This window comes from Hoplias malabaricus, chromosome 3 (assembly GCF_029633855.1).
Source record: "Hoplias malabaricus isolate fHopMal1 chromosome 3, fHopMal1.hap1, whole genome shotgun sequence".
Taxonomy (NCBI): domain Eukaryota; kingdom Metazoa; phylum Chordata; class Actinopteri; order Characiformes; family Erythrinidae; genus Hoplias; species Hoplias malabaricus.
The window spans coordinates 59997162-60015880 of NC_089802.1; the positions used below are offsets into that span (position 1 = coordinate 59997162).

General features: G+C 39.4%; 1 protein-coding gene across 7 annotated transcripts in view; it reads right to left on the reverse strand.

The window, feature by feature from the left end:
* The window catches only part of lpp (LIM domain containing preferred translocation partner in lipoma), a 269809-nt gene that overhangs the window by 102904 nt on the left and 148186 nt on the right, over positions 1 to 18719 (reverse strand). For all 7 annotated transcript variants that reach the window (XM_066663357.1, XM_066663351.1, XM_066663353.1 and 4 more), the window contains 2 exons: positions 13393 to 13496; positions 7025 to 7147 (listed from right to left, as the gene is read on the reverse strand). In XM_066663357.1, coding sequence (XP_066519454.1) covers positions 7025 to 7147; positions 13393 to 13440 — 171 coding nt within the window. In that variant the 5' untranslated portion in view covers positions 13441 to 13496. The remainder of the gene's footprint in view (positions 1 to 7024; positions 7148 to 13392; positions 13497 to 18719) is intronic.

Below are 18719 nucleotides of genomic sequence, written 5' to 3' on the forward strand. Positions count from 1 at the left end.
CTCAGTTTAAAAAATAAATAAATATAGAAACGTACATGTCTGACAGGAACATTTCTCATGAAAGTGTGGGGGGAAAAAATTAACAAACAACTTAAGTTTCAGTCTAGTTATTTGTTAAGCCCCTGCTGACAGTTACAGGATGGTCATGAAGTGAAGAAGGGAAAAGTGCCTTAGGGCTCCCAGATGACGTAATGTGTGAATCCTCCACATCTTGTGTGTGTTTGTGTGTTTGTATGTGGAAATAACAAACATGACCACCAAAATGAATGAAGCTACAGAATCAAGTGCCATTTCCCAGTATTAGTGTAGTCTCATTTGAGTTGAAACAAATGTATATAACAAAGGAAATCTCACAATAAACACCTGATAAGATATTAAACCTTTAAAGTATGTGAAAGGTTAGTCAGGTTGTAGTTTAAATAGCACATGTTCTACATGAGCTAGCTATTTATTAATTAAAGTTTTAATAATGCAAATTTAGAAATGCAGCTAGTTATTAACTTCAGCAAGATTTTCTAGTGACTTCAACTACAATATCTATTAAATATATATATCCTGAAAATCGTAGAGGTGAGGCTTAAAAAAATAATCACTAATTTAATATGTGGTGGACATGTGATCTAAGAGATGTCTCTAGAAAAATGAGTGCAGTTCAGTTCAGTTTAAGAAGTCCATCTTATAATGGATAGGAGCCACTCAGCATGTGATGTAATAAGTCTCATCACATCTGTCAAGAGCAGAAACACCTGGAAGTGGCAGCGGTACTTTTGTTATTATTAGGGCCCTTAATGTCACAGTGGAAGAGACAGGAGAAGGCACTTATTAGTGCCACAGGCTCATCCCTTCTGACACCATCTTTATGTGTAGCATACCAACACGACCTCTCGCCCTGTCTCAGTGTTGCGCTTAATTAAAAGCGTGAATTCTGCCAATGCATTTTCAGCATCAGCAAATAAGCTAGATTACATTTTCAGGCTACGCAGAGAGGTCATGGCAGTCTTGTTACTTTTGGGATTTCCAAACTCAGGCTAGTCATTAAAGGTTGTGCCCAGAGTTACAGAATCTCAGACCCCTGGCATTCATAAGTTTGTTTTGGTGGCACTTAGCTGAAACTTTAGAAGTCCCCTGCTGTCTATTGGCAGTTTCTAGTCTGGGGGTCTTTCCAGTTCACCACATCTCCAATGCCGTGTTCAGGCATCTTAAGGTTTTTTTTTTCCAATAAACAAATAAATTAACAAAAATGACCAACATTTCCACTGCACAGGGACTGGCTTGTAAACTTTCTTCATTAAAAAGACACACAATGGGAACAAAAGTTGTAGTTCATTCCTGTCTTGTGATTGGTTTATTCATTTGTGGATTTCTGTAATCAAAACAGAGAATGAAGAAAGTGAATGTGCAAAATGGCACTCCGTCAAAACAAAAGTAACCAAAATGACTAGCACTGGCATGAGCGATAAGTAAGCTTTACTTATTAAAATACACCAAAAAAAAGCAGATGATTAACTTTATTCATTGTTTTATTTGTGGTTTTCCTAAAAAAAAAAAAAAAAAAAAAAAAAGTGAACTCTGGGTGCTCTGTCAAAACAAAAACACTCACAACACTGGCTTTCCACATTAAAAACACACAAAAACTAAACATGATTAGCTTTACATGTTTCTAATTGATTTATTTATGGCCTTCTCAAACCAAAACAGCTAATAAATCTGGTACTGTGAGCTTAAACATGAGGCCTGGAGCAGGTGAGTATGCCCACTCACACCTCGTTAGGTAGGAGTGCTAGCATATTTATGCTACGGAGTGGTAGCTAGAGAACAAGAGGTCACGCCTGTCCCCTCCTAGCTCCAGTGTTAACGCTACTGCTCTGGGCCTCTGAAGGCTGTGTTTTGACACTCATCTAGACTCCTTGTTAACTCTCCCCCAACAGATGTAATGCACAGAGACATAACTCTGCTGCGCACTAGCTGTGTTAGTGCTCGCGTACCACGCATCCACTGCTGTGACCATGAAAGGGCCACCAGCATGAACTGAGCAACAAGGCGGCTAACGGATGTGTGATCTTTAACGTAAAAGCATGCCTCCAGAATCTCACACATGGAGCAGACAAGGAGAATGCTGCCAAGTAAAGAAAAGGAAAGGGAAATAATAATAATAATAATAATAATAATAATAATAATAATAATAAAATGTATCAGCATCACAACACTTAAGCCTCTTGCTTTATATTCAGAAGATATATCAACAAATGTCTAAGAGTTTAATTTTGTCCTTTTAAGAGACGAGGTTTTGATTGTGCCATTTCATATGAAGAATGATTTGCATGCACAAATAAGCACTTCCTGCTCTTTTCAAGGACGGTGCCTCTTACTGATACAGAACTGAAGCCGCATGTTATTCTTGACATTGACTGGCTAGCTGATGAAAAACTAATGTCAACAACAACAAATAACCACCAATCACACATGATAACAAGGAGCTGAGCAGTGGTGCTACATTTAGCATTCACAAAAGAAAGAAAAACCCTCAAAAACTGACAATCTTGGCCTGCCTCTTCCTTTAAAGGAGCAGCCATAGGAGGGTTATTGTCTTATTTCTGTTGTTGTTGTTTTGCACCCCCCCCCAACACCCTTCAGTTACAATGATGTCTGGAGCTGCATTAAACCTCATTGTAACAAATCATTTTCATAAATGATCAGACTTCATTATAGATTCAATTATAATAATTTCATAGCAATATTTCATGGAGGCAAACCAAAGCACAGCTCGTTGTATTTGCAAAACAGTTTTAAAAAATTAATAATAATAAAAATTAATAAAATTTAAAAAACAACTTCTGACTTAACATGACAAACTATGAAGTAATTCCACAGCACCCTGAGAGTTTGGAGAAAACTTGGCAATCTATGTCAACCTCAAAATTGCCTCTCGAATGGATTGGAGTGAGGAGGAAGCAACTGGGACTTATATAATGATCACATTTCATTACCTCCTCTTATGCCATGGAGACTACCAAGTAAAGCAAACAAAATTGTTTTGATGTGCGTGAAGCCATCAGGGGCGGGGCTGAGCACTGCTAACGCTTTTATTAGCCTGTCATAAAACAACCTCAGCGGCTTTTCTCCACACTCTGGCGTCTACAAACCGCAGAGCAGGTCTACTCTCCTGGCGCTAGAGTCACCTTCCCAGCCCCCAGCAGCTCTCAAAGAAGCTCCATCAAACAGGGAACGAAGCTGCAAAACTAAGGCTGCCTTTTACTCTCTGCTTAAACAAGCGGAAGATCAGCACTTCAACAGCTGTGCCAGAGAGAGAGAGAGAGAAAGAGAGAAATATTGGTAAAAAGGAGAGAAAGCGTGAGTTAATTAAATATACAAGTCAGCAAATTAAAGGAGGAAAGAAGGAAAAAAGATGTACAAAAATGACAGAAGAGTAAGAAAGGGTAAGAGAAAAAAAAAGAACAAAACATGGACAGAGAGAGAGAGAGAGAGAGAAAGAGTGTGAGTGTGCCCAAGAGGGAGGACGAAAACCCTTACTGCACTGTGGAGAGAGCAGCTGGATGAATAAAATGCCAGTCAACACAAGTTAATCAGCCAGAATCAGCATCAGCAAGAATGTGTGTGTGTGTGTGTACACAAGAGTCCTGAAGTGGCCTGCAACCACAGAAAACAATAACCCATGTGGTTACCTTGAGTCATGACAGCTTATTACCACACCATGCCTATTCATCAACACCACACTTAGGTTCACTGTATCAAGCTCTTCAGAATTGCTGCACGCTTGTGTCATCCAGGAAGATGTTCAGGCATTCAGAACACACCCCTGAAGCGCCACTTTAGGCTTTTCTTTTAAACAGCGGCAAGGACCTTCCTGAGGATACTTCCAGATCGTCCCCTCCGCTGCAATTGTACTCAGTCATTGCTAAATGACAGCAGGGCTGAGGCAGAAGCACGGCCTATGATGTTGAAACAGTATGAACGTTGTAAAGGGATGAATGAAGAATAACATGAAGTAACTGGGCCTGGCTCTGAGATCTGACCCCAGCAGCAGAAACTGCTCAGGCATGGCGGATCACCTACTAACACACTGCGTTCTTTCCCTGGCCTCTGTACAGGTGGGCATCAATTTTTCACATCCTGCTGACAAAAGCTTTCAGAAACCCTCCTCTATATTGTAGCACACGTGAGGTATTTTTACAAAGATCTGCACTTACATTATATTTTATTTAGAAATTATTTACCTGCAATTTCAGTAGCTGGCAGGTGGACAACTGCTAAAAATGTGTTCCTGTGTATGTGGGTGGGTTTAAGTCTGTGTGGAGAGTTGGGGAAAGTGTGTATTTGAGTGGTTGTGGTTGTGTGTGTGTAGAGACTTGTGTCTTGTTGCTGCAAATAAGCTCTCCTGGCTGAAGGCAGATGTTTTCAGAAGGCACTGTATCATTAGCTAGTCTCCATTTGCCACAGCAAAAGCCAAAGCCATAAAAACAAGAGCATGGCACTGAGTGACTGATACCTGACCTCTTGACTGCTTGCTAATCCCCAGAGAGCTCCATCTAGAGCTCTGCAGCGCTACTTTGTTGGCAAACAATACACCAGGTGATTCTCTGCTACTGACACTTATAGTATCACATGCAACTAGAAATAGTGAGTGTGTAAAGACTTCCCCATACAGTTGAATTAGGCCAAAATCTACATAGATTTCTAATATAAATGCATGCTGAAAGGGCTAGAAAACTTAACAGCTTGAGTTACAAATGAGACCTTGTGGTAATTCAAACAGTGAATAAAAACTTACAAGGAACAAGCTACAGTTGGCTTCTTACTTAAACATGACTTTCCACCTTAAAAGAAGCAGAGCCAAGATTAGGAACAACAGTGTACTGGTAATTTACATTTTGTTTCTGATAGTATACAATTGGCTCTAGAATAAGGCAACAAGGAAAGACCCCCGGGGTATGATGCCCTCAGCCCTTATATTTCTCTTCTTATCAAGTGATGGGGCTTAATCTACTCTCAAGACATTTACTGAATGGCTATGTTCTAATTAATTCTGAAATTTCATTTGTATTGCTGGGATTTCCTGCCCTGAATAATGTTTTGGGGTGAGATGATCTAATTTTTCTTTTTAAATTGGGTAATGAATTGGTGAAGCGTTAAATAAAATCAGCTATAATTGATTTGGTTTTTCATACATTAACAATTAATGTTTAGTCCAAAAGTGCAGTTATTGTACACACAGCCATACTTTTAAGTGGATACATGGTCAACAATCTGATAAAAGCTTGGGTTTGAAGAATTATATTCAATTCATCAAAAGTGTGCAATCATATCTAGATGTATCAAGGCATGGAACATGGCTCAGCCAATCAGACTGCAGACCTGTATTAAGAGCACTGGCTTCATCATATCATGGAGTTTTTGAATTTGAAACCACTGAGGGCTGGGTGTACAGAACACATGCTCATTACTCATTACAGTAGTTATTATGGTTTTATAATATAGAGTCCTCTTTTATTCCAGGGAGTAGCTAAATAAAAAGACCTAAGACACAAATAAGAACAGGTTCAGGGGAAAAAGGGGGTTCACAGAAAGCTCTTTTCTCTCACCACATTTTAACAGGTAAAAAGCTGGTCGTTTCAAATGGAATACCACTGTCTGAAATGCAATGGCCTACATTCAATGTGAAAAACTATTTAGCAAAGTGCCCTAGGCTTCAACTTGAGCAGTCTGCTCTTAATATCATTTAACATCTATTAATGATATGGGTCATTGTAATTTTAGACTCATAACACTTTCCAAAAATGAGAAATGACTGCTACACGTATTAAAATATGGAATTCTTTATATTGTCAAATGTAAGTATGAATAAATGGATTGGCCTGCAGTTTGATCATTTGATGGATCAATTCTATGAAAGACAGACTGATGGACCATCTTGGTGGTCACATATTTGGACAGAATGGCATCCTCTACAATTGAAATCTAGGGTCAGAAAATAGAGAGGCCTACAGAGGATGCGAGACCTAAATAGCCTGAAATTCTTGTAAATTCAGAGCTTCACCCGTACACATTTGTCTTACTTTGAATTTCCCATGAGTGTTTTCACTGATACTTTTCAATTAGGCCTGATTCACACAAGCTACCCTTGCATTACTTGAGCAAAACAGTAGCATAACCGATGCAGTTTGCATGCTTTGGAAATGTCACATACAAAGAACTGGCAGACACAAGAAGTACAAAACATCTTTTGTTGTAAGTGGATAAACAGTCAAATCACTTGCTTTTATTGATATTACACCAAAGAGCCATAATATTATGACCAACTCCTTATTTCTACTCTCACTTTCTATTCTCTCATATCCACTGACCATACAGGAGCACTGTGTAATTCTACAATTACAGACTTTAGTCTATCTGTTCCTCTGCATACTTTGTTTGCCCACTTTCACCCTGTTCTTCGAGCTGTTCCTCACAGGACCACCACAGTGCAGGTATGATTTGATACTGATGGTTGTGGTGATCAGACACAGCAGGGCTCCTGGAGATTTTAAGCCCCTCAGACTTCTGAACAGAGAATCGTCCACCCACCATAGATATCAATCCAGTCACATCCAGTGACCACTGATGAACGACTAGAGGACAACAAACACAAAAACTGTGCAGCAACAGATGAGCTACTGTCTCTGACTTTACACCTACAAGGTAGGTGTGTCTAACAGCGTGGACAGCATGTGGACGCAGTGTTTAAAAAGCTTGCTGATGTCAAAACAAGGGGAGAAAATATACAGTTTTTATGTCAGTATTGGCAAAACAAGGCTTTTGTTTGCTGTTTCCTCAGTTAAACTTAACGTGTTAAGTATTTGCAAACTTCACATAATAACCACTGACATAAATCATGACCATTCCTGAAAAACATGAGAAGAGCTGGGTCTAAATGTAAGCACGTAGTGTATATCAAGACAAATGCCTGCCATTTTGCCAATTACTGTAAGGCTGTGGTACCTTGGAAGACATGTGTAGAGTGCGTTACCTGTGGTGTCCGAGGCTTGTATGGGGAGCTGCTCTCCAGATCGGCCAGGATACTGGTCAGTGAGTCAATCTCAGCATCCAGGCTGGAGCGTCTTTCCTCCAGAGTCTTTTCTGGCCCTTTAATCTACAACACACACAGGCACACTACTGCTTAAAGGGGTCTCTGCTGAAAACTAGAAAGAAACGAGACCTATAATAATGTTTGTCTCTTCAAGAATGACTAATCCCTGTTCCAGCTCCTGGGCACCTTAGGATTCAGTCCGTCACTCAGTGCAGTTTTCACCTTGGCCTTGGACAAGTGTCTGAAAGTAAACTACAGTAACATTAGCCTTGTGTAGGAAAGAATAATGTGCTTGTGTAGAAAAAAAGAAAAAAAAAGAAAAATGATATCTGTCACCCTCTGTTCTCTCCAGGCACCTGTTTTCTCTTTGTTTTCACCTGCTGTCTATTCTTCTTTTCAAATAAAGTCTCACACATGCATTTCCTCCTCATGACTTTATGAACAGAAACACATTGGAACTGAATCTAGGTGCTGTAACTTTTAGATCTTTCGACAAGAGAAAGGGACTCACACTAATCACTGAAATGAAAAAGAATGACCGAAACAATGGAGAGAAGGAAGGGAAGTGACATATGATAAAGAAAACAGAACGAATACTTTAGGGAAATTTTAGTCCAAAACAAAATATATCTTGTTACATGATGAGAGCATAAAGTTTTTAAAAACTTCTCTTAAACAGCAGGTCAGAATTTTCTGCTACATGGCTATATTTTGATCATTTTTTTCTAATACAAAGTCAGTACTATCTTAAGCAAAGCTACAGGTCTTTAAAGCTTTAATGAAGACATGAAGACGGTTTGTGTACGTTGACATTAATGTTGGTCACGTATTTACTGAGAATTTGGGTTATTATTGATTGCTAGTGTTTGTTAGCAGCATTGGCCTAAAAGCTGATGCATATTGCTAAAGAATGAAAAAGTTGTTTTGGCTGAGGAGTATTTTTAGGTCATTTTATTGATTAAAATGCTTTTATTCTACTGGAAAATGATTATGTCTTAAATCAGGCATAGCTATCTTTCTTATGACCTGAAAGAAAGCATGAAAGACAGAACTGGGTTTTGAGGCCTAGGCCTAAGATGACGCTTTGACTTGGATATGACTTTATTAGCTTCATTCCAAAATAGAAAAATGTACGGAACATGTTTACATTTATTATCATTCAGACAGCCTGCATAATTGAAATGAAGGTTAAAACTGCAAAATAGCATTATTAGAAAAACTAGAGCTCCTGGATCCATACGACATGAGAATTGTCAGAAGATTTATTATGTACACTGCTTATGTAGATGCTTATTATTCAATCAGAACAACATGCCAGTAAGTGAAGCTTAGCATTATCATTCCATCAAAACGTTCCTTAAGAGAGGACAGAAATAGGTCGGCTGAAGTGCACTCAAGGGCAGGAGGCTGTGGATGAGCAATAGATATGCAATTACTGGCTGCTGGCCTTTCTGCCCAGGCTTGTCATACCAGTGCGTTTGAGACGGACGAATGAAAGACTCATCAAAGCGATGGTGGCAGTGTGACAGTGAAGGTGTGGGAGACAGATGTTGACAGTGTTCCCTTTCCTCATCAAAGGGACGCTGCTTTCCTCCTTGCCTCATGGTCGGAGGACACTATTTTGTAGCCTTGCTTTCTGTGGATGTGTGTCAATTCTCAATCGATGAGAAATCACACTCTCCTCAAAGCTTCCCGGCTTTACCATTCTGCCGTTTCTGAACTTGTGTGCCTTTGAGTTTACAGAGCTGAGGAGACACACTCGGGCTTTCTCTGGACAATCTGTACATGAAGCAGAGGAACTGGGACATTTGCTGTGTTTTTTTTTTTTTTTTAATAAATAATACACTTTTCAGGACATGTTGAAATTTGAATTTTTGTTTTTTAAATTTGAGTAATGCTTTTTGGCACTGCTAGTTTTCAGTTAAGATAGAACATACATTTGCCAACAGCTAATTAATCAAACCTGGATATAACATGTGCATGTGCATGAAACATGTGCATGTTGCATTTATTCCCAAGGTGGGACTTTTGTCCAATATTGCATATTCTGTCCTATATTTCAAACAGGGAAAACAAAGTAAAGCTGATAGTTCTTCCGTGCAACAGGAAGGCAGAGAACCTGTGAAGGGACACTGAGCACTGTCTGGAGGGGCTCTAGGTAACTCGTGTGGCTATGCAATAATTTTGGAAATAAACTAAACCAAAAATGCAAAACAGGGGGAAAAACACAAACTTGTTTCGTATCGTACCTACTTCCTGAGGAAACTTTTAATAGACCTCTAACCAAACAAAAGGAGGCGAGGTGGTATGAAATAATGAGAGGTAGTGAAGTACAGTAGGAAGCTGAGCTACGCTCCCCAAAGTTCCAGGGAATTTCTCTCTGCAGCTGTGAGGCCTTGTGGAGTATTTTTAGTGTGCGGAACTACACCGCAATCTACACACAGGAAAGAGAGAAGTGGAGTAGTGGAGAGAGGACTGCAGTAGAGGAAAGGGTAGTAGAGGGGAGAAAATATGAGTAGTAGAGAGGAAAGGAGAGGGAGTCGAGTACTAGGAGAGTAGAGGAAAAGAGGTGAAAAAAGTAGGGAGAGATAAAAGAAGAAAATAGCAAAAAAGTGGATGTGAATTAAAGGAGCATTAAAAACAGGAAGATTAGATAATAGGAGAGAAAAGAGGAGACGAGAAAATGAAGAGAAAAGACAGAAAGTACAGATAATGCAAAAAGTACAGGAAAAGGGAGATGAGTAGTAAAAGAGCGGAGATTAGTGAAAAGAAGAGGAGAAGAGAGAAGAATAGGAGTAAAAGAGTACAGTAGAGTAGAGTCGAGGAGATTAGCCGTCCTGTGATAGCCCGTGGGCCTGGAGCTCACAGGCCGGATCAGTGACTGCCTCTCGCTCTAATGTTATCTGTTCGGATTCCCTGTCACAACCCATTACAGCTCTAGCCCGCCTCTATTTGGAGCTGCACCGCTGCTGAAAACATCGCAAGGCAATCAGAGGAGAGGGCAAACAAAGCCTGCACTAATGCAGTGTCTTAAATGAAGTAAAAGCAGAGAGGCACACCCTGTTTTAACCAGCCTAATGAGCTGCGGGAAGCCATGTGAATGGCTTTTGTGCCCTGCTCTAATGTATGGGTCATGCCAGCTAATCTGGACATGGGTAGAAATACAAAATGGAAGAGAAAAAAATTAAGTAAAATGCGGGAGGGTGAAAATAGCGAAGATGATGTACACAGAGCACTGCACAATCTCAATCGTCCAAAGAAGAGCCAGCATTTCCCCATGCATTAAAGCGATTTTAACATTACAGAGGATTCACTGCGTGTCATTAGGCTCAATGATAGAAAGTGACGCACTTCAGAGGCATATAAGGGTACAGACTCGAACTTTTCTGATACGAGGGCACGTTCCTATGGAAACTGAGGTGCGTGTGGTTATGATTCATGCTTATTCCACTAACAGGTCAATAAAGAACAATTTGCAGGCCATTTAAGAGCAGTGTCGCAGAATGAAGGCTTGCAGTGGCACACACACAAACCTGTTCCCCAGCACAGGGCAAAGAGGGAATCTGGCATTGAGTGCAGGACATAATTAAGATGTTGGAGGAATTAACGTCATTCTAGCAGGAGGGCCAAAAAGTCAGCCCAATATTTGAACAGCGGCTTGTAAAGAGAAAAAAAAAAAAAAAAAAAGGCAGAACAAACTAATGAAGCACTTCCTCGGGTTACGCAAGTCACCCCCTTTTAAACGCTGACCGGGTGGCTGAGTGGTCACAGCTCCAATGAAGGCTGAGAATGCTTAAGCTGAGCCTGCAAAGTAGAATGGACAGAGCTAGGAAAAGCAAACCCCTCCTCATGCAACGCCCCATATTTGGATGTCCCAGCACATCTCGCCCCTGTGCATTAAATTACGGGAAAACAAAAGAATTTAGGTTGCGGTGTCGTTTGATTATTCATGTTCACAGACGCACTCTGCCCTCTTCCTCTTGTTAGTTCTGCTTAAGCACAGAAATAATTCAACATCCCTTTTTTCATTCATGAAAGATGTAAAGAATTGGAAGGAGGGAAAGCTGCGGCTCCGGCGGTTCATAGCTCTGTTGTTTTTAGCAAAAATACACATATGTGCGTGCGTCTGCAAGCTCCACTCTAATCGGAAGCAGGAGTTAAAAAGAACTGGTCTTTAGGGAGTGGCATAATGAACAATAGTAAAGTGCTGCCCTGCAGAGTTTGTTGTATTCCCTTTTTGAAATTGTCTTGTATCGTATAGTTTTGACTCCCAATCTGAGGCACAAAGACTAAAGCAACTTCTCAGAGAAAGGGACTAAATTCTCCTCTGTACAAGGAGCAGGTACTTAACCTAAGTTTTCACATGACAAAACTATGATTTTCTGTAAACAACTTTTTGTTAGCTACAGAAAGCCAGGTCTCTGACCTAAAGATGACCGACAAACTCCTTTAAGGAGTCTTTCTGTGGGAGTGAGATCCTTTTGCTGGTTTTTAATGTCTTAAGAATCTTAAGATTGTTTTCTACTGCATATGTTTTACCATGATACATTCAAACATGAGCATAAAAACCTCAGTGAAGCACATTAACAGTAGCTCTGAAGATGGGGGGAGGGGGGGGCAGGACTACAAACTCAACAGCCAACAAAAAACTGTCATCAGCCATTTGTCAGCAGATTGTAACATGGTGCAATCTCTGGTGTGAACACAGCACAAGGAAGCTGTGAAACATGTTGTTCAATGTGAAGGCTTGTTTGGGTGAAAAAAATCAAACTTACACAACTTTCCACGCACGTTAGATGTAGTGCAGATCGGTGGAGACGTGGCCTGTGTCCAAACTTTGTTTCTTCAGTTTAGCACTGGAGATACGAGGCTACTTTTGCCATCAAACACTTAGAAGACCATGATCACCTGAATCTTTTCTCTAAAAACATCCTCAAGGCTACTCTCAGCACTTTAACCAACTATTGACTGTTGGCTTGTTTGCATGCACTTTACACGTCATCAGGATGCTACAGATCACTATTAATAAGTGTAACATCAAATTTTTCTTAATAAAAACATAAAACTTGATCATAAACAAGTGTCCAAATACCTCTCAGATACTGGAGGGGCCTCAGAATTATCCACAACTCCTGAGGTTTTGTTCATTATAGCGCACACCAAGTTTGTGTAAATATAAGTAGTTCTGGATATGACCTGAGCAGGCTGAGAGGAGTTTGGGGATGTATTTATGGACAAGACTGGGTGACCTGACACCTAGTGCGTGTTAGCCCACATGTAGTCGATAAGCCAAGACATGAGTTATGAGGCTAAGCGGGGGGAAATGCGTAAACTGACTTTTTGCTAAACCCTTGCTTTAAATCAGCATCCTGGAACACTTAAACTCTGCTGTCCAGTACTGCCCCTGCACCCTCACACCTGGGCATGATTACAGTTATTACATAATCACATAATTGTAAGCTGAGCCACAATCATTTTTGATAATTATCCCATTTCACACCTTAGTGCATCATTCCACGCAGAATGTCATTTGGATGCATTCACCAGCCTGCAACTGTCATATGACTATATGCACATTAATAGTTGCATCATATGTACAAAAGATAAAATAAAACAAAACCTCATATCAATCATTAATTTCAACTATTTTGTCATTATGTATGGGACGACCCAACTTAAAATGTATTAATAAGATAAATCATGTTTTGCAGAAACCACGAAGTTCACTATAATATACTGCACAATTGATATTAATAACTTAGTAAATAAAAAAAACAGCACATTAAATATAGCATCGGCTGTGCTCCAGTGCCGTCAATTTTCTCCTGTCAGCAGCTTCATTTCATGTCTTTAAATGAGCAGATATTACCAACAAACATAGCAACTAATTAAGAAAAAGAGGTGTTTAACAGCACACACAGTGATACAAGGAAGTGATAATAAAATGATGTAAGATAACCTCAGAGCCATAGCTGTAACCAGCTTTACAAACTGTACATATAACATGGAGATATAAATATGAAAAAAACATGACTGGAGCTGCTATATAGGCAGAGTTTGGGAGCATTTCTACAGGGGGAAGTGACCAAGGTGGGCCAATAGGTGTCAGTCTTCACTATGGCCATACTGCCCATAGAAGTGGGGTTAAATTAAACCGATAAGGCACTGGGCCACATGCCAATTAGAGCACTGCCTGAAATGGGTTAGAAAGAACATAGGTGACGCCAGGTTACAGCAGGGTGCTTTAGTGTGGGAGTGTGTGTGTGTGTGTGTGTGTGTGTGTGTTTGCTAGGACAAAACAGCCTCACCTGAAATCCAAACGAGCTGTCGTCCACTGGTGGAGGAGGGAAGGACATAGGGGATGTCAGGCCACTGGTGTCCACTACTGGAGGAGGTGGAGGTGGGTAATCACCTGCGTATTTCAGAGAAAACAAGAAAAAGGAGTCAAACACGTATAAATCATGCCGTAAACTGCTTAGTAACAAAAGAATAAGGCTCTGTTCCTCACAGCATGCAGTAAGACGAATACATTCACAAAATCATATGGATCAGACATGGACACAATCCCACATCTAGACATACCAAATACTGCAGAACGGGGGGAAAAGAAAAATAATCCTGGATTAAAACAGGACAACATAATACTTCCTGTGTAACTTGGAACACTACAGTCCATATTTTGATGATTAACTACTTTTTGTATTGTGAAAGATTTAGCAGGACAGCTTGTTTCTTTATAAACACTGGCCGGTTGAGATGTTATGTGTGTGTGTGTGTGCGCGCATGTGTGTGGGTGTGTAGAAAGGATTACACGCGAACCATATTGTCCGCAGAAGATTAACACATATAATTGCAACAATTTGGTTAACCAAGAGCCCCTAATCTGTGGTAAGCAGGTGTTCACTCAGATTGAAAAAGTAAGTTGTGTTCGCAGCAAGCTGAACAGGGTATTTGTCCGGCTAAGAGAGCGGCAACAAGCCAAATTTAGAGTTCTAAAGTCCAGAGCTAATCCCGGGATTGGGCTCCTCTGCATGTTTCAGCCAGAATGAAGATCCGCTCTCCAAATTAGATTCAGATTTGGCAGCACTCTGTGTCCAACTTGGGATTGAATCATTTGACCATGTATTTCTAAGCACCAAGCCAGACATGAGCTTCGCAAATTAAGGGCATTTTTTTTTTTTTTTTTTTTAAATCAGGACACAATGGGAATTAGTTGCCATTTTAAGTCTATGTCTTTGATGAGGCCTGTCCAAAAATTCCATTCACATCCTCCTCCCCACACGTCCTAAGGTCTTGTATTTGGTTTCATTACCGCCTAATTGACGTCCCCCATGTAGTTTATCAAAGTCCGATGACCGAATTAATTAACTGAAGTCTTATGATAGCTAAATAAAACCCCAGTGAATCTGTAAGCATAAATTAGACAGATGCTCGTTGCTTGCGCAATGCCACTTCTCTCAGACTGTGAGCATGACATTAAAGATTCTCTGCAAGAGTAAGAGCATTTTATATAATAACCTTGTGACCTGTGCTAAAAGTCTGTAGCATGGCTGCAAGTGTCTCACTCGTTCACAAATGAAAAAAGAACTGCCTCTGCACCACCCCTTCTTTGCCTTTCACTCTCTCTCGCCCCTCCTTTCACTTGCTGTAATAAGTCACTTGTAAGTTGCGGTCTGACACAGATTTAATACGTTAAGTTGGAAAATCTGGAGTTGTTTGGGACTTCTTATTCCAGGGCAACACGAGAGATTAGATGATTTATTGAAGAGTGTAAAGCTGGAGGGACAGAGGGATTTACATTGGGAGCCACTAATGTCTCAGCTGCACACATCATTTATGACATTAACTCAGACCAGAGTGTGTAGAGTTCACACTCCTCACTTAACACTGTTACATCTACTTCTTATATTTTCTTCAGTATAAATAAGAGAAATTGCCAAACGAGAACTTTAAATCTTTAAGCCATTCTCATGTTTTGACACTGACACAAGTCAAAAAATGTAACTCAAATCTAGAGAAGACCCGATTTATTCTTTAATCAGATATTTTCTGAGTACACACACATGTTCAGTTCCTTTGTATGGGTGAAAATAAGCTCACAGTAATAACAACAGTACAGAGAACATATTTTGGCACATTTAAATGCATAATGCATATTTTTTTTAAATGCTGCATCAATTGTTGCTATGTATAATCCAAGAAACAATTCCCTGAGGAATCAATAAAGTATATCTTGTTATAAAAAACTTTTTTTGTATATATTTATCAACAAACAAAGTATATTTAAAGCTTGTTCTCCGTAGGGAACTTCCTCCATGTCATTTTACTAAGTATATTCAAACTTTTCATATAACTGTATACCATTCATGAATTAAACCCTCAGGTTTTGCAGAAAAAGACTTTTCCACTTTTCCAAGGGAATTTCTTTACGGAAAACACAAATACACAGCATAAGACAAATACATAAGTAAATACATGAAAAAAAAAAAAAAAAAAAAAAGATGTATGAGTATGTTCCTATGTGAATAAACTTTGGCATTTTGAACACCACACATTTATTTTTATTTATTTTTTTTTTACTGCACTTTACCACCCCTGAAACTATAGCAAAAAATAATACAAACAAAAACAGCAATATCTGAAGTTGATCTACCGAAGTAAAAAACAAGGTCTATTCAAGAATGTGAACTCAAACAGCATCAATGTCAAAGTTGGAAGCCTGCCTAGTGGAAGTCCACAGTCATAAAGTGTAACACAGCCAAGCTCACCTGCTCTTTGTGTGTTATTACACAGTGCATTTTAATGCAAGATATGACTTAATACTGTGAACCACTTTTCATCCAAATATTTCACAACAGAGCTGCTCTACATCTTTATCTTAGCAGACTTCAGACAGCAGGACATTTTCCAAAGATTGCAACAGCCACAAACCCCTGTGCAGCTCCTGGAGAAAACAAGCAAGCTTCAAAAACAAATATATGACATTCTTGTAACAAAAAGAGTTTAGAGTTTAACCCTCAGAGTTTAAAAATGCAGCTTTTTCCTCAAAACCATGCCTCTCTTTAGCACACAGTGGCCTTCACCAGAGCATGTGCACAATGTGCATGAGGAATTTCCTCAGAGAGCCAGATTCTCTCAGCATGGCTTTGAAGTTACACTATTCCAGAGATGAAACTCTTTATAAACTCCAGCAGTGCTGGTATTTAGAGGGAGATTTCCTATTAGACCAGTATAAAAAAGGGCCTATTTAAGGACCACAGCCTACTCTGATTTCTACAAAAACATTGACCTCCCTGTACTGTTATAAAAGACAACATATACATGTTTCATAATGGATTATTAAAAAAAACAACAATAATAATAAACACTTGGCTTGTGTCACTGAATATTTTTGAGGCATTTCAATTAAACATCAATAAATAAATCATAATAAATCAGCCAAACCATAGTGGCTTGTTCTCCTTAAGGATAAATAATTTTGTGCTAAACCAAAAAAAGAGATCAACTGACCACGAGTGGTAATTAACAGTTCATTGGCCTCTATAACCATGGTGAGAACATTGTGACACACATTCCAAAAATACACAAACAACAAGCAGAGGAAAGATGAAAAGAAAAAAACAAAAAATGTACAGTACAGTAGCCAATGGAGCACAGTTCACAGTGAGTGGCAAGAGGTCAGAACAACATGTTTGGCTGTGGCCTGTTGGGCTGTTCTGGTTGGACGCTGGGCTGGACACTGCTCTGGTGAGCCAGAACCCCCCGTGCCGTGAATGAGAGTGACTCCATTTGTGCTGGCTGTGAAGCCTCAGCTCCGCGCTTTCACTCATGAAGAGAAGCAGCAGGAACTCCTACTTAATACCACACATTACCCCTCACTCTTTATTGAGCCATTACGCACAAGTGGCTACTTTGTGAGCGCTGCATTCTAATCAGCAATTAAAGTTATTTGAGAGGCCTATGAGAGGTATAATTGGTTATCAGGAACATGATTGTTGTTAAAGGCCTTGATACAAAAGATGGAAGAGAGTCTGGCAGGACATTAGACCTCATAAAACACACTTCCTGCACAAACCTAAGTGTTTATATATGCATTAATGACAGAGGGCAACTTACCCTCCCCCAAGAGCCAATTAATGTGCTTATATTAAAGTGTCATTTGTTTTCGTATAAATTCTCACTTAATGAGATGTTTGTGTGTTAACATTTGAACATAAAAACAGCGAAAACAGGGACCTTAAGCCCTTTCCAGTAGGGTAAACTACACCTGACAGCTAACGCAAGCATCTCAAACCGGAAAACACAATTTAATTCTGAAAATTAACAGAACCTTACCTCTATAAGACAGATGGCAAAGAAAGAAAGGCAAAAAAAAAAAAAAAACATTAATTTTAGTGTGTGTGTGTGGGGGGCGGGTGTCAACAGACAAATCCTGCATATTAAAAGGACAAAAATTCATAAAATTGTACTCAAATATCAAAATGAAAATTACCATGACCAATCCTGGCAATTATATTACTCTGAATAACATTTTCCAAACTCCCCCTTGGCTGCCAATATATTAAAAAAAATATTTATACAATGGGCTAATTTCTTGTTTACTCAAATAGCCATTATTTCAGATTTAAAAATCACCCTAACCACACGATATATATTTCTAAATTCTGAAAGACTGTCAGATGTGTCTAGGTCTTGTTACTGTTGCGAAACTACAACTGGACAAGTGTCACTCAGGGAAGTGGTTTAGTAAAATGTGTGCTATATGTGTTCTGCTTTAATCTGAAGTACCTCGTCATCTAAATTTCAGAGACACCCCTTTTTAAACTAATAAGTAATGACAGATTTTAAATGAATGCTATGGTGTGAAAAGTAGATTTTATTGTAAAACACGGGAATGAACGTAAAAGCTTTAATGGAGAATACCACCACTCAAAGTTATTATATTCCAAGATATTTTGGACAGTTTTGACTGGACTACAGCTGACAGCTGGTTCAAAAATAAATGAATTAGTGATGTATAATTTTTTTTTTTAAAATAAAACAATGTAAAGGCACTACTGCAGGTCTCAGCATGGTGTTTCTTGTTATGTTTCAAAGGTTGGTTTAGATTGAAAATTTTGAATAATATCTAAATGTCTTCTGAATTTGATTTGTTATACCGGCCTCTGTAGCTTCTCTACACCAGTATTTACTAAGACCACAGTAAACAAACCTAACTGCTAGTTTCAAGTCACAGAAAAGTTGTAAAGTTTCAGTGGAGTTCGAGAACTGATCTGAGGAATTTTCACGTAAGAAGCATCCAAACACCTGCTCTCAGCAGCAATTACACTATACCCCTGCCTCCACTAAACTAGAAGTGGCAGGGGTGGAGTATTAGACAAAGATGGCAAAAGTGTTTCCAGTTTGCTGAAAATCTATCATTTGTACAGATTTGCACTTGTGGCTAATCCACAGATTATACAACAATACGCTACAGCGCTAAGAAGTGGTGCTCAGTTGTACACAGTCGTCTGGTTTGTGTTTACTCCCCCCCCCCTTCTTTTGAGCGATCCTGCAGCGCAGAACACAAGAGGGCTTGATGGGAACGGAACATTGAGAGAGGGAAAAAAAATAGGTAGTGTAAACCTATAATCCC